The sequence below is a fragment of the Mizuhopecten yessoensis genome, unplaced genomic scaffold (assembly GCF_002113885.1).
Source record: "Mizuhopecten yessoensis strain PY_sf001 unplaced genomic scaffold, ASM211388v2 scaffold10951, whole genome shotgun sequence".
Lineage (NCBI taxonomy): Eukaryota > Metazoa > Mollusca > Bivalvia > Pectinida > Pectinidae > Mizuhopecten > Mizuhopecten yessoensis.
Window position 1 is genome coordinate 934,526 of NW_018408803.1, and position 18,120 is coordinate 952,645.

Here is an 18,120-nt window from a genome sequence, read left to right on the forward strand (position 1 = left end):
TAGATACACTGACACAAATACACAACATAAAAATACCGTTCAAAACCTGTGTTGGCAAATGGATAGAACAAATCAACTAGATAAAAGATTTTTTATGAATATCAGTTGTATTTCAGGAGTGGGGTGAATGTATTTATTTTTGTTTTGAAAAGAGCGTAACATGAGTGAAAAATACGAAAATGTTTCAACCCATAGGTGAAGGATACCTGTTATTTATCCGGAAGCCAAGAATATTCGGTTTGTTCTTTTTTCATGATAAAAACATTGAATTTCGTGAACAGATACACCTTCTCCCAGCAAACCTAGCTTTGACGATGAATGCTGCATTTTGACGTCAGTGGGAAAACGTCAGTGCTATTCTGACGTCACAATGGATGATATCAGTTGTTTGTTATTTTCAACTCTAAACTTTGATCTTTGACTAATTGGTTGGTTTATAATTAGTGTGATAATGAAAAAAACATGTTTAATTGATTGTTACAGTAGAAAAAAAATCACTGCAAACTTGCATTTCATGAAGATTGTAATGAAATAAAGTCTAGTAGTTGGCAATGTAAACTCTTATATGAAAAATACTAGAATCTAGGGGGCGCCATGTTCCATTCTAATTTGATAGCAATGTAGGTGGCGCACTTGTACATTTGACACCATCGTTATCAATAGGTTGTAATTGCGCTCTTTACATGACAATACTGATATTGCCGCTAGGTGGGGCGTTTGTACATTCTAACACAGTGGCGTATCCAGAGACCTATCTGGAGGGTGTTTCCAAATTTCCAAGGGGGATGGGGTCGGGGTGGGGTTGGGGTGGGGGTGTGGTTCCGAGTGGGGAAAAATTGAGGAAAATGGTGAAAATACATGACCAGATGGAGCTACCGTACTCATTGATATGATATCAATGCTACGACTATAGATGGCGCATCTGTGCATCCCAATATGATACTACTGAGTGTCACATTGATTGCAACACCAACAAAAGGTGGCCTTATGAAATATAAATAAGTTTACTAGAGATTATACCACTAGGGGGCGTACACGGTTATCAGATACACCAGTTATATTTGAATTGTAACATATATCCTCTTGGAACATCTCTAATCGGGTAAGGTAAACAGAATGGCGTTTGGTGAGCATTCGAGTGGTCTCTAGTGTTTACATACAAGTTGTATAACAATTAAAATAACCCTTTAGCGGGTAAGCAAATAGACATAAACTGATGGTAAACAGTACGGACCAACACCAAACTCGAAAAATTACTAAATTAAACATTTAACATTCAGAAAACATAGAACATGACAACAGAAACCGAAATCGTTTCAAAAACAACATCTACATCAAATATTTACAAAACTTTCTCACCAGTTGACCGGTTTATGCTGACGACGCGATTTACCTTTCACCATCTTAGCCTTCGAATCCGAAATGTTCTAGCCATTTTGTTTCACGGCAGTGTTCGATACTCCTCGGATAAATACATATATACTACCGGGTTTTGAGACACGCAAAGACAAAATATATCGTTTCTCTCACAAAAAGATTTTTTGTGAAGATTTTTATTGTTCGCTTTAGGATACATGTTGTAAGCAGGTGTGCACGGTTCTTTTAAAGTCACGTGCCAAACTTTTAAAAGCATTGTTAGGTTCACGAGTCTTAAATAAAACAATTCAACAGAATGAATTTTATTAGAATCTCAAATTTAAAATTTTTGATTTTTGTTTTGTCGGATTTAAGTTTAGCTATTGTCAACATATACAAAAATATACCTAGTTTTAGCCGTTAATTTCAAAATTAAACAATGTGGACGCCAACATTTTCGTTAAGCTTATCAGACTTTGAATCTGGGTTCTCACATATTTGTATGAGAATAAAAGAATTCATTCATATTTTCATATCGTTGGCCATTTTGAGGGGAAAAAAAGATATAATTCTGTGCCTCCATTCACAGAAGAGTTCCATCAATTTACGTCATGTATAATGGAGACTTTTGTCGAGTGTGTTATCATCAATCATTGCGTTTCTATTCCAGCGCGCGCCATATTGTATGGTCGGTGAACAAATCGATAGGAAATGCTATCGATAATTGAGTATCGATCTGTTTGAATACACACCTGTCAGTCAAACGAAGTCATAAAATAAAAGAAGTTAACAAACCCGGCGCTCTCCAATACAGAAGTACGGTCGTGTTTACCAGTCATATTACATCAAAATATTGACTTTTTATCCAAAATATTTACTTAAAGATATTGCACAGCTTAATTCTAATCGCAGTTGTCAAATACATGAAAACAAGACCCTCGATACTCGTTCATTGACGTTCTATATACAATAAACCGACGGTACATGTTATCTATGCTGGAGTCTATTTAGAGGTTACGCTGAGGTCAGACACGGGTTTAAGACGATGACCTTCTCTGATTGGTTAGTTTCTAGTAGGTTAGTTACAAACAAAATAGTCCCAAGTTATTGCACACGTAACCAATATACAACTGTTCGGCTGCTGTAACCACAAATAATAGTATCAGAGAAAGCATGGTCCCAGTGTACATGCATAAACAAACCAAAGTATCCGGACTAGCAATGTTCCGTACTGTACACATCAATTAAAATGTCAGAGCGAACAATGTGTCGCCGTATGCCCTTAAGCACAGTTATGTATAACTCACAATATTCAACTATAATTTATGCTCTCTTAGACACTGTTGGTGATTTCTAAAAAGGTTCCTCAAGGTATCGGGTTCTCTTCAGAGATTATTTATAAATCAATCTTCATGCCGGTAAAATATTTCTGATTCAAATTTCAAGGTCCAGTTTTTGTGGCAGAAGTACAGTGATCCTGAAATAAATATTTTAGATGAAAAAAATGGAATCAAGGGAGGTAACTCTTACAAAACTATTTCTTGCGTATAGCTATCACCTCCAATAAGACCTTTGTTTGGAGGTTGACGTTGAATTGATTTATATACATTAATCATTGTACTGCACTGTTTATGTATGAGATATTGATCGATAAGCTTAGAGTACACATTCAGGAAATGTTTATGTCCTCCCGGAATGAAATTTAAGTCAATAAACGTCAAACTATTTTGAAAAGTCCTCTTCAATATCAGTCGCTTTGATGTCATTGACAGATAACCAATCGATGGGGCTGTTCAGGGTTATCATACTCGGGTAACTAGCGGAATAGAGCACAGTGGAATATTTACCCGAGATAACCTTCACGTAAGGTGAGTCGTATAAACAGAAAGGTCAATGCCGGGTATTACACTAGCTAACTCTCCTTTGACGTGAAAAGGATTAAGGAATTTATATACCACGAGAGAAAACTTCAGCTTAAGAGCCTTCGATGACAGTGCGTATATATTTTTTTTAAGTTTGAAAGAAATCAAGGACAAAATTGAGAAGGTAAAATGCTGAGCTAATAGAAAGGTAGAAGAAAGTGTCGTTATAATGACAGTATTTCATGTAAAAATTGGCATTATAAAGAGTTTCTTAGACAGGGGGCGTAGCACAGGGACCTGCTAATTTGTTACAGCTATAGTTGAACCTAAACTAAGGTGTTCAGAGAAATGTTCGACTTTCGCTAAAAATTACACACCCAATGCGTATATATAATTATCGGGGGTGTCATTTTTAACGAAAGTCGATCTAAACCCCTATAACATGTAAAATTACTCTGAACACCTCAGTTAAGGTCCAAATATAGCTATAACAAATTCTCAGGTCCCTGTGCTACGTCCCTGTCTTAAAAATCTCTGTATAATGTCAATTTGCGAGGGAGTCAGCATGCAGTGCTTTTGTTTTGTTTCTCTGTTTATAAATTTGGCGGATTCACTGGCGTACCAGGTGATATTGACGATATTACTGGTCGTGGCACAGGTCTGGAGAATCGTCAAAACTTTCACGCTAATTAGCTATAGTACATGGAGTTAAGGAATATATGCATGTACAGGGCAAGGCGACATTATTGTCATAGATATCAGCCTGCAGAAAGAAGTCAAAATATGATAAGTTAGGAAACTGGGTATAAAAAAGGAGTTTTACAACAATTATGAAACAGCTTATTCCAAATTTGTTATATTATAATCACTCTTGTTTAGCGGGATGAACAGTCGCAGATGATTTTCATTACAGCCAGTAATACAAAAAAAGTCCATGTCTTACCACAAAAAAAATAAAAATGAATTCCATACATTATTTATTGAGAAAATGGTGATTTATGAGATAACGATAATAACCGAACATGACAATAAATAACGTCATATTAAACGGAATTAGTTACATTACTGTTAATGCACATGTTGCCATTCAAGACTCTGAGTTAAACTACTCGAATTAAAAATATGATGCTTCAATAATCCGGGAAAGAAAATTAATCCGAAAAGCAAATTAGTGTGTCCGACCTAATGCAATTCAAACGAACATGTGTTTTTCGTGGGTTTTTTCTGTGTATGATATAAAAAGTTGAATCCATTTCGGTTTTTAAATTTTATATTTTGACATTGCTGACGTGTTAAAGCTTGTGACAGTATGAAATTTATTTAGATAAGAAATTGGCTTTCGAGACAGGAAGAGCCGGACAGCCATCTTATCTCGAGAAGCTTCGAGGACACAGCTTACAGCTAGAGACAAGGACTTGTTCGATTCCATGGTCAACATGAAGTGTTTTAATGATTTAAGACTCCAGCTCCCCAATAAAACAAGTCATCTCTAGTTTGAATAAACACTTATACCTGAATGATGAGGGGCGTAAATACCGCCCGGGTGCGTTCGACCCAACACATTCTGTAAGTACGTGTACGTGACAAAATCATCTCTTGGACCGGTTTTTACATGTAACGTGGTAGGATTGATGATCAATGGATCAACAGAAAAATGGATATTGTAGTGTATTTTACAGAATGATGAAATGATGAAATTTCGAACTGAAACAACAATCAACAGAGGTTAAAATTGCATAGAAATTAACGACTACTCATACTAACCATGCTTTCAATAAATGGTTGTATGCAGTGACTTTTTAAACGTTAGCGAAGGTGAGCGTAACCCTGGATATCGAGGATTGTTAATACAGAGCTCAGTGTCTGGTTAGCTTGTACGGTCCAGTTCCATTTATTGTGAGTTTTTTTACCGCGATTCTGAAGTACACCATACATTGTCGAAATGCATTTTATGCTCGTACTGACAATGCTTTCAACAAATGGTAGTGTTCAGTGACTTTTTAAACGTTATCTAATACAGAGTTCAGTGTCTGGTTAGCTTTTACAGTCCAGTTCCATTTATTGTGAGTTTTTCCGCAATACTGAAGTACACCATACACCAAATGCATTTGTGCTCGTACTGACAATGCTTTCAACAAATGGTAGTGTTCAGTGACTTTTTAAACGTTATCTAATACAGAGTTCAGTGTCTGGTTAGCTTTTACAGTCCAGTTCCATTTATTGTGAGTTTTTTTTTCGGGAATCCAAAGTACATGTACATCAGAAGCTGTCGAAATTTATTTTGTTCCCCTTTAAAAAGTGATGGATCGGTCAAAAAAGAAAAAATTATAGCAAGAAAGTGAAGAACGGATAAAAAATATGTGTTAAGGATCCTCGTACCAATATACTAAAAACTGTTACTACGCTTTGGAAACTGTTTTTCTGGTATGATATTTTCTATAATAAATAATTCCTAAAAAATAAACAAATAAATAAATAAAATCATCAACAGTGTTCGGAGTGTAAAAATTAAGTGGGGCTAGATACGGATTCGAACCCTGGACTTGAGATTGTTATACTGTCGCTGTAACCGACAGAGCTGCAACAACGGATGTGTCCTGGCCCGACTCTGCTACAGTTATATCCAAAATGAAACTAAAGGGACGTTACTGTTTATACGATAAAAAAGATTAAGTGCCTCGGGACAGGGATCCTTAAGAAAGTTATTCACCTCAATTCTCCATATCGGGGATCTATGCTTATTGGCTGGAGTCCATACGGAGTTGTATTGAGCATTGTGTGTAAACAAAATCAAACGACTAATATAAACAACCTGCTGCCTGAGTTAGTAAACACAACTGTCAACACAAAACTGAATCCAAACATATCAGCTTCCGTTAAACACTAGCTCTAACGGTAGTCAAGGTTTTTGTTGTTTTGTCTGTTTCTCAAGTTCCAGCATGCAGAGGAGAAAAATATCTAAAAAGAGGAAAGCAAGGAAAAGTAAGAAGGGGGACAGAGTAATTTGATAATGGCAATGAAACGACTGAGTCAAACTCTAACAGAACTTATGGTACCGAGATGGAAATAAATTCATTTATCTAAAATTCCAAAGATGTACTGTTTAATTGAAATGTTAGGTTTCGATCATCTACAAAACGATTTTAGCTGTGCCGTTGATAAGTCATCGCCCGATGATGTTTTGTTATTGCGATTAGGAATATATGTTGAGGCAAGGAAAACAGTCTCCGTTTCTTGTGACTTTAATTTGAAGGGCGACCTTCAATAAGTCTTAAACACTGGATTACCTACCCTAGTACCAACTCTCTCCGCTAGGATTCGCTCCTCTCGAAAAGTAACCTAGTGATTTGTAGAAAAAACTATGGTTGGTAATTTGGTTTATATACCACTTTGTTTAAAAAATATTTCTATAGTGGCTTTTATACTGTATATATTTATATGCTAATCTTCTTCAGAAAACTGTTATTGTCTGCAAGCTTATATTGTTTTTCATGTGTGTTGCCTTATTGAAAAGAGGGCGTGTGTTTGTATGACGCTAGCACGTGGAGACTTCACACCTTATACGAACTGCTTTATCTTTGTATAAAGGGACTGAAATTAAATCTGTTTACTGACTTATATTCCCTAGAATTAACACGAACATACCTACATGGTTTGGTCGATAAACAAATCTGATCTGTGTCCATCTCTTTTATGGTTATTTGTCATCTTATACACAAGGTTTATTCACGAGAAAGCTATATTAAAATGTCGTCGGTTTATTAAAAAAAATACAAAAATGGAGGAGGGAGTCAGGAGGAGAGAGGAGGGATATGGAATGAAGGCGAGAAAAAAGAATTAATTAATCATGGTACAACGAAATCATGTAGGATTACACTAAGCAAGGATTGGAAAAAGTAAGAGAGAAATATATATTGAGAGGGTTGTAAGGAATGGATGAAAAGAAAGAAAAAATATATAGGATCGGAAAGGTAGTATTGGAGAAAGGAGGAGAAAATGTCAGATGTACGGAACAAGAAAACAGGTACTTCGTATACGTCAGCAAGCAAATGATCAAAGTTGGGAGAAACGAGGGGAGAAAACAAGAAAAACAAGAGAAAGGAACATTAATAAATGAGGGTTTACACGAAGATGATTATGGATATAATAAAAACGGGAAGCAACTCGGATGGTATGAGTTCTTTTGAATGAACTTTTCTCTAAAAATAGATATATACGTGTTTAAGGATCCTTGGTCAACTGCAGGCAAACTTCCACTAAAGCTTTAGCTATAAAAGTCCAAGACTCAGCAAGGTTACACTAATTACCAGGAAGCTCAGGTGGTTCGGTCCAGAGTTCCAATCGTGCATGGTCTGGTCAGGTTGCGTCATGTTTTTTTAGACTGGAAACACTGCTTTGTTTATATCTTTTTGATTTTGTTTTCATAAAAGTTTCACAAAGTATAATTTTCTTTTCGGAATTAATTAATCAATGCTATAGACGGAAGAAAAGTTTCGAATGTATAGTTTCAGATATGGGTGGTGGAACGAGGATCCTTAATATTTTGAAATAAACAAACAAATAAATAAATAAGTATCTAAAATAATTAAATTTCTAAATCTAAAAAAAATTCAGTATGTTGACAAAGTTTTGACCGCAGGTCCGGTTAGGGTCAAGGTATTGAGCGGAAAATGACCAAAGGTACGGACGTGATATTTCATCCTTTTTCCTGTGAGTTTATTGCATTGCTCTATCTCCGAGACGTACCTCACTTAAACTTGTCAAACATCTAGAGAAGAATTCCAATAAGTATTGACATTGATTGCCTTTATTGATTTATTGATTAGTGACACCACGAAACACTTAAACGACACCAGCACAACGTGTGTTCTAAGCGACGGTCACAGGGGTCAGAAACATAGCTGTAAGCCTATCTTCTGAAGTAATATCATATATAAAACACTTAATCCCTCCGAGGATTAGTTAAACAACGTTTCTAAGCCCTGTGATCAATTACATTCACAGGGACTGGGAACATGCAGGCCATATCTTCGAGTATGAGTTAAACCAACGTACCTTGATACTGTGGGTTAAAATTAAAAGGCATACAAAATTTAAAAACAGGAAAAAAGTCATTTTCCAGAAAGGCCGAATAAGGAAACGACTTTAACTTCCCCCTCATGTGATCAATGTAATCCAATCATGGTCAAGGTTGACTTGTTCCGGAAGTGAGGCCCATTACAGGGTAATTCACCTGGAGGCGCGGCAAAGGGAATGCACGCATTTATGTATGAGAGGATAATTTGTACGTTAATTTTGAATGTAAGTATGAATGTAAGTATGAGTGTTAAGGAAGACAGTGAAAAAATAAAGAAAAAGAATAATATAATTACTAGTAAGTATGAAAGAAGGTATGATAGCCCTCTTGTATGAGGACATATGTTTGTGAAGATTCTGATCCCGGGGCTCCCCCACCTCGGCAGTATGCTTGTGATATAAAAAAAACATATACTGATACCACGGACTTGTATCTGATCTAGTTCTCTGCTGACACATAGCAGAGATCGATTAAAAGTATAAAATTATTTCGGTAAAATGTATGATAGATAAATAGAACCTATCACTCTTTTGTGATGTAGATAGAGAAATCTGAACCCTCGAGATAGAATTGTTTAAGTTTAGCACGAGGCTCATCCCGATGGTTCTGATTTCTCTGTCTACAGCACACAGGAGTTATTGAATAATTTTCTCCCAAACCTTTTTAGCATAAAAATAGGTTGTTATGTTGAAATATTGTTCTGAAACTAGTGCACCACACCATCATATATTGCGTATGAAATTCTTGCCAAAATTGATGTTATTACCCTAGTTACACTGCATAAAGTGATGACGCGATGATGACGTTTTCAGACTTAAGCGCGTGTGTAAGTTTTCTTTTCTCTAGGCAGATCTTCTCCCTAGCATAAAACGGGACGCACCTGTGAAGTGTGGGAGAAAAAAGGGAATTGAAAACAAAACTTACTCTCTTTGCAAAATGAATACAAATTCTACGACGTCGTACTGTAATGGACAGCCATTATGAAATGTACGTTACAGTTGACAGACGAAACTGGCAAAATGATGAAACTATTTTGCGTCAAAACAATGACAATTAGAACAAACGAACTTAATATTTACTATACAAGTTATAAAGACATTCATGCTTTGTTCTGCATTCTTAACAATCAATGTGTCACATAAGGGTATTGGGTGGGTTTTTAGTTTGGGATCGGGGGCAGCATAATCATAGTAGCTGAAGATACTCGGCTAACTCATTTCATCTAATGTTTATATCGCTGCAAATCGTTAAGAAATGATTCTAGTTGAGTAGGCTACTTCAGCCGTTACATAGAAAGCGAATATGTCTCACAATGTACGCTCTATTGCTTATATGTCTCACAATGTACGCTCTATTACTTATATGTCTCACAATGTACGCTCTCTTATTTATATGTCTCACAATGTACGCTGTATTATTTATATGTCTCACAATGTACGCTCTATTACTTATATGTCTCACAATGTACGCTCTATTGCTTAATCATAAATAGCTAAGGCAACATCATAGAACACCTGTCTATAAAGACCACCTGTCGCCCTGGTAAAATACTAGCTGCTTCCTACCGACTCGGCTAGAGATAATTTCTCGTTAGCTCATTCAGTAGAGCGTAAGACTAGTAAGCCAGAGGTCCCGGGTTCGACTCCTAATAATAATAATAATTCGAGGTTCTTACTGCTTTTTTATCACAACCTAGGTCGTCTCAAAGCGGTTCACAAATTATTATCCGTGGAGGTTACAGGGCTTTTGCAACCAGCCAACATCTTTCTCAACTCCCTGGGGAGCAATACAGTCTATGCTGCCATTTAGACGCTCACAGCTAGCATTCAACAATTCTAGCACTGCCAAACCACGTACTCATTTACAGCTGAGTAGACTGGAATATGCGGAGTAAAGTATTTTGCTCGAAGATACAACACAGTGGCGTGCCTTGACTCGAACCCGCAACCCTTCTGTCACGAGCCTGGCGTCCTACATGTACCACTAGACTACCGTGGAAAACTAATGACCTTTGTTACACTTAAAAGTAACATTTGTCCATAAACACCATTTGTCTATCTGTACAGATAGACATACGTCTATATAAATCCCTTGTGTATTAAAACCATTTAATGATATCACGTATGTACATGTATAAGCTAAACCGGTATACAGAGGTCACCCGTCTATGAATATAATTAGGTCACAAATGTGTAAATGAAACCTTGGCGATAGAGGTCACCTGTATAAAACCTGTATAGGAAATTGACAGGCGTTCATTTGTCACATACCAGTCTAAAAATAACGCAAAATGTTACATAGATTGCTTTGGAAGGGAGTGTTCCGAGATCGGTGTTTATTAATAGCGTTGGATTCTAAAAATAAAAATCTTGTAGCCATGCTTTCATACTGTGTTACCTGCCATGTTCTCTCTATGCGACCACTATCCATATTTACACCTGCCTGTTGCGACCACTCTATATATCGGCCACTGTTTATAATGATCACTGCCTTTCTCGGTCTCTGTCGGTAGCAACCCTGTTTATATTGACCGCTAGCTGTGGCGAAATCTGACTACATCGAATCTTGTTTATAGTGACCTATATCTATATCGACATTTTTCTGTAGCGACTATTCTATATGTTGACCTCTGGCTAAAGCGGGACCGTAATTTAAGAGGCCGTTTTAAACAGTGGTCGATGTTAGCTGACATTCATTAAAAACCAAATACAATTAAACGATATCCCTTGCTTTTGCGGGTTTCTTACTTACGTTTCTGGGGGTTTCTCCTGGAAACTATCTGACGGCTGTGGAACTTCCGGTGCAACGACTGGTTCCGGCGCAGTAATTTCAATATCCGGTGGCTTCACTGCGTCCATGGTTACGACTTTCCAAAGAAACGCCGGAAATAGTTTTCAGAAAAAAAGTCTCGTGGAAGTTAGATTATGTTGTTGGCACTTTTCCTTGTCTTGACCGCTCGAGTCCAACTCTACTGGTCAAGCAAAATGTATGAACTTATAATACTAATCTCAAAAATGAAATAAACTACACAAACACGTGTTATATGAGACTTTGTTGACCGCTATGACGTAATAGCCGTTAAGAATGTATATTGACTGACCTTAATGGCCGGAGAAATAATTTAAGTCCGAACTGACCACACAGTTCTAAGTGATTTTTCACATATTTAAATACCTGAATGTCCACATAAATGTGACATAGAATACTAACCACACAAAAACTTCTTCCTCAAATCAAAGAGTCAAATAGACATTACAATTTCTATGTAAATTTGTCCGCTTCTTGTTCAATACAAACTGACTGCAAGATTTTGATCTTGTGTCCACTGTCGATTGAGCTCAGGGTACATCTACCAGGTAATAACAAGAACATGTACAATATTGACCAAGCATATCAAGAAGTTATACTGTAGAGGGAACAGCGGTATTTAAATCTTAAACAAGATAGCGTTGCCCTCTTATGATAACGGCCCACTTCAATTTCCCCGGATCATGTCGCGCTCAGATAGGACAGGTGCTCAATCAAATCTGCTCAATTCATCCCTTCCGCGTTGTTTTCCCGCGTTAAGTGTCATAGACAACAGGCAGAGATTGTGAGTACATCTAAGAGAGAGAGAGAGAGACAGAGAGAGAGAGAGAGAGAGAGAGAGAGAGAGAGAGAGGAAAAACAAACAAACAGACCCCTCCCACCAAAAAATGTAATCTATGCACAAAGGTGCTATTGTATATGACGTTTCCACAGAAGTGCTATGATATATCCACACAAATGATACATTTACAAAAAAAAAATTGTTTCTGCAAACTTCTGCACTGTTTATCTACAAAAATGCTTTGTATCCAAAATGTTCTACACGGTGTTGCTACAAAAATGCGTTGTATCCACGAAATACGAAAAATATACGATGTATCTACTAAAACAATATCACAAATCAATGTCTAAATACATCCACAAATGAAATTTGCATATTTCGAAAAAATGACGTAGTAAATAATTTTGTATCGATGCTATGTGTTTATGGTAGAGAAAATCGTATTATATACGTTACTTACTATCCACACAGAAAGCGTATCCCCAAACACTCCATTGTTGAAGCATTTGCCATAAGGATAACAGAATCTATGCACTTCTCCAGTATAGGGAGTTCCGACAAATTCACAATACTAAATCATCGACAGAACTTATTTTTTAACAGACACAAGTTGCAACGTAAAAGATAAACGCATCAGACTTGAAATATCCCATTCGCTATACATAGAGGAAGTAGAAAAAATTGTTCTCCCTAATACCAGTCAATAAATAAATACATATAAATTGAGATGACAGCACTGGTTTTCTATCTGACTCAGTGAAGTATCATCCTCTCATAGATCTAAACCACTTTTACCTGCCAGGAGCAAGTTTGAGACAAAAGTCGTTATACGGATGCCTGCAATAGTCGGGGTCAATAGTAGGTAAAAATATACGTCTGTACGAACCATGGATGTAGGATGGAAATAGAATACAAGATCAAGAAAGATCTATAAAAAGAGAGGAAAACAACATTTCATGACTACAAAGATAAAGTACATGCATGATTTATAATGCTGACGGTAAGATAAATTCCTGGGACACAGCAGAAGAATATACATAGGAATGTTTTTTATATTGCACTATATTCATGTACATGTTTAAAATTCCTACCCCTAGTCCCTCCTCACCTCCCTACCTCTTTTCTATAATTATATACCCGTTCTCATATATTTTATTTGTCTAATTTGGTGTATTGAATATATATTAATGCTTTGTTCTCCTTCTCGTTCACCATCCCATCACTTCTTTATTACCTGAGTCTACACAAATAATCGTAATTTTATGGATTGTTTTCAGAGATACCCATCATTCGAAATCCCTCTGGACTAAAAGATAAAAAACCAAGGCGTCCGCATAGTTAATAATTGATCAACCAATCACAGCTTTTCTAGACCAAACGTCCCGAACTACACAGGTGGGACTTGTAAATACCGAAACCAAGCAAACCTGACCTGGAGAGAACCTGTCTTAAGCAGCCACCCTAGTGTAGCTAGTGTCTACTTGCCCATTATAACAACCTGTCTAAACATAAAGCCAAAGATGTATCGGTGGTAGTTAAGAACATAATATAGATGTAGACAGGCGGTACACTATAGTTATAGACAGGTGGTAGTTATAGACAGGTAGTAGTTATAGACAGGGGGTAGATATATACGTATGGAAGTTATAGACAGGTGGTACACTGTAGTTATAGTCAGGTGGTAGTTATAGACAGGTGGTACACTGTAGATATAGACAGGTGGTACACTGTAGTTATAGACAGATGGTAGTTATAGACAGGTGGTAGTTATAGGCAGGTGGTAGTTATAGACAGGTGGTACACTGTAGATATAGACAGGTGGTACACTGTAGTTATAGACAGGTGGTAGTTATAGACAGGTGATAGATATAGACATGTGGTTCACTGTAGTTATATACAGGTAGTAGTTATAGACAGGTGGTAGTTATAGACAGGTCGTAGATATAGACAGGTGGTAGTTATAGACAGGTGATAGATATAGACATGTGGTACACTGTAGTTATATACAGGTAGTAGTTATAGACAGGAGGTAGTTATAGACAGGGGATAGATATAGACATGTGGTTCACTGTAGTTTTATACAGGTAGTAGTTATAGACAGGTGGTAGTTATAGACAGGAGGTAGTTATAGACAGGTGGTAGTAATAGACAGGTAGTAGTTTTAGACAGGTGGTACATTGTAGTTATAGACAGGTGGTAGTTATAGACAGGGGATAGATATAGACATGTGGTTCACTGTAGTTTTATACAGGTAGTAGTTATAGACAGGTGGTAGTTATAGACAGGTGGTACACTGTAGTTATAGACAGGTGGTAGTAATAGACAGGTAGTAGTTTTAGACAGGTGGTACATTGTAGTTATAGACAGGTGGTAGTTATAGACAGGAGGTAGTTATAGACAGGTGGTAGGTATAGACAGGTGGTAGTAATAGACAGGTGGTAGTTATAGTCAGGAGGTAGTTATAGACAGGTGGTAGATATAAACGTATGAAAGTTATAGACAGGTGGTAAACTGTAGATATAGACAGGTGGTACACTGTATTTATAGACAGGTGGTAGTTATAGGTGGTATAGTTATAGACAGGTGGTAGTGATAGACAGGTGGTAGTTATAGGTGGTATAGTTATAGACAGGTGGTAGTGATAGACATGTGGTAGGTATAGACAGGTGGTAGTAATAGACAGGTAGTAGTTTTAGACAGGTGGTACACTGTAGTTATAGACAGGTGGTACACTGTAGATATAGACAGATGGTAGATATATACGTATGGAAGTTATAGACAGGTGGTACACTGTATATATAGACAGGTGGTAGATATATACGTATGAAAGTTATAGACAGGTGGTACACTGTAGATATAGACAGGTGGTACACTGTAGATATAGACAGGTGGTACACTGTAGTTATAGATAGGTGGTACACTGTAGTTATAGACAGGTGGTACACTGTAGTTGTAGACAGGTGGTATTTATAGACATGTGGTAGATATAGACAGGTGGTAGATATAGACAGGTGGTAGATATAGACAGGTGGTACACTGTAGTTATAGACAGGTGGTAGATTTAGACAGGTGGTAGATATAGACAAGTGGTACACTGTAGTTATAGACAGGTGGTAGATATAGACAGGTGGTAGATATAGACAGGTGGTAGTTATAGACAGGTGGTAGATCTATACGGATGGAAGTTATAGACAGGCGGTACACTGTAGTTATAGACAGGTGGTACACTGTAGTTATAGACAGGCGGTAGATTTAGACAGGTGGTAGATATAGACAAGTGGTAGATATAGTCAAGTGGTAGTTATAGACAGGTGTTAGTTATAGATAGGTTGAAGATATAGACAGGTGGTAGCTATAGACAGGTGGTATATATAGACAGGTGGTAGATATCGACAGGTGGTAGATATAAACAGGTGGTAGTTATAGACAGGGGGTAGATCTATACGGATGGAAGTTATAGACAGGCGGTACACTGTAGTTATAGACAGGTGGTACACTGTAGTTATAGACAGGTGGTAGATATAGACAGGTGGTAGTTATAGACAGGTGGTAGTTATATACAGGTGGTAGATATAGACAAGTGGTAGATATAGACAAGTGGTAGTTATAGACAGGTGTTAGTTATAGACAGGTGGTAGTTATAGACAGGTGGTAGTTATAGACAGGTGGTAGATATATACGGATGGAAGTTATAGACAGGTGGTACACTGTAGTTATATACAGGTGGTAGTTATAGACAGGTGGTAGATATAGACAGGTGGTAGTTATAGACAGGTGTTAGTTATAGACAGGTGGAAGATATAGACAGGTGGTAGTTATAGACAGGTGGTAGACATAGACAGGTGGTAGTTATAGACAGGTGGTAGTTAAAGACAGGTGGTAGATATATACGGATGGAAGTTATAGACAGGTGGTACACTGTAGTTATAGACAGGTGGTAGATATATACGTATGTAAGTTATAGACAAGTGATAGGTATATACAGGTGGTAGTTATAGACAGGTTTTAGATATAGACAGGTGATAGTTATAGACAGGTGTTATGTATAGACAAGTGGTAGTTAAAGACAGGTGGTAGATATAGAAAGGTGATAGTTATAGACAAGTGGTACTTATAGACAGGTGGTAGATATATACGGATGGAAGTTATAGACAGGTGATATGTATATACAGGTGGTAGTTAAAGACAGGTTTTATATATANTACAGGTGATAGGTGTAGACAGGTGGTAGTGATAGACAGGTGGTAGTTATAGACAGGAGGTAGATATAGACAGGTGGTAGTTATAGACAGGTGGTAGTCTTGTTAACTTCACGCAGTAATTAAACACGTTTGGCATGTCGAAAGGAAAATAACTCTTGTTTACATTTCGTATCATTCATTTGCTGTCATTCGTTGGTTCTCAGCCATTTATATTATATACATATCATTTGCCGTGAAATATTGTCTTTTGTTAAATATATTTGGTAATGATGTTCATATTACTATATATATCTTGTTACCCAAATTAAGTTTGTAATTACAAATAAGGATGATTTCATGTTAGATTTATCAATATATAATTCGAGGTTCTTATATACCGCTTTATCACAACCTAGCTCGTTTCAAAGCCTTTCACAAATCATTATCCTTTATTATCCTTTGCAACCAGCCAATATCTGTTTTATCTCCCTGGGGAGCATACAGCCGGTGCTACTACTTAGACGCTCACAGCTAGCATTAAACAATTCCAGCACTGCCCAACCACGTGCTCATTTACAGCTGAGTAGACTGAAACAAGCGAAGTTAAGTATCTTGTTCAAAGGTTACAACACAATGCCGTGACGGGATTCGAACCCCCAAGCATTCGGTCACGAGCCCGGCATCCTATACTACCACTATAGCAGACTGCCGCCCCTATAATGTAATATGATCAGTTGTACGTTAACTTAAATGTACTAAATAGTGTTTAAAGGTACGTTCATGTTTGTTCTGGATCGGAAATGGTTTGGAAAGTATACTGACAAAGTCATTCACACACGAATCACTTTTCACCCCTGCCACGCGAGGAAGATTAAAATAAATCTTTTAGAAATATTAAGAAAAAAAAGAAAACAAATCCATGTCTTCGATTAAACAAAAGCATACACGAGATCCAAAAAAGTTATAAAAGTTGAAACTGCTGATAATTTACCAAAGTGATAAATAAGCAACATTTCTATTCGAATGCAACATTGAATGGAAAGTTGTTAGGATCGAACTTTAGAAATATAACGTTTTAAATATGCATATTTCTTGATATATTTTAAATGATCCTATTTTGTCTAGTATAGTCTTAAATATTCATATTGAGCGCTCAAGTGCTTTTAAACAAATAATATGTGTTGAAATATATCAATAAGGTCAACGGCAGGCACTACTGATTGAAAATGGTGTCCATCTTACTCCGTTTTCGCTCCGAATGCACCTCGGCAAAATAGTTTTGGCAACGAACTAAGCGAGATAACTCTTGTCGGTGTGAATGCTTTTGTCTAAAAGGTGAATAAGAAAGTGATATTATACATCTTTACGCGACAGTTAAGACGTAGAATAGGTTATCTATATGCAAATAAGTATAAGTAAATCAGTAAATATAAACATAAATAAAACTGAAATTCAATTTGCAGATTTTTTGTGTTACGGTTTTAAAACAAATCATTTCGTGGATGCAAAATCTTTATTTAAAAATAAAATAAAATAGAATGTGGAACTCGTCAATTTATTTAAAAAACTCAACAGTGTATTTAAAGACAAAATGTAGCTGTACATATATTCATTTCAATGACATAAAAAATCCAACTCACTGGTCATTATTGCACTAACTTCAAATTCTCGACAATTAACTGTGAAACAGGAAATATTCGCCACGTTTTTTGCCTTTGAGCTAGAGGTAAAATTCAACACGAAATCAAAAATATTGAAAATCTGTCAGATAAATGGAAGAGGTAGTTCAGTAAAACCATCCTGTAGTTGGAGAAATATATCTAAAAATAGCAGGGCGAAACTTTTTCTGTATGTTCATTTAAGGACATATCAAAGAAATAGGGAAACAGGCATCTAGCATTACAATTGACAATTTATCTAACATTACAATCGTCTGGTCAAATTTAATCTCACAACTTATCACATCTATAAAGCGTTACATAGTTAAATGTATCGGTGTCGATAGCAATTCTATAAATGACTATATACTAATACAAAATTCAGCTTTTGCGGTAT

General features: G+C 36.6%; 1 protein-coding gene across 1 annotated transcript in view; it reads right to left on the reverse strand.

Moving 5' to 3' along the window:
• The window catches only part of LOC110464041 (NLR family CARD domain-containing protein 4-like), a 40,788-nt gene extending 29,275 nt beyond the window's left edge, over window positions 1–11,513 (reverse strand). The window contains exon 1 of the mRNA XM_021519054.1: window positions 11,047–11,513. Within this exon, the coding sequence (XP_021374729.1) occupies window positions 11,047–11,153 (107 nt within the window). The 5' untranslated portion in view covers window positions 11,154–11,513. The remainder of the gene's footprint in view (window positions 1–11,046) is intronic.
• Between the last annotated feature and the right edge of the window lie 6,607 nt (window positions 11,514–18,120).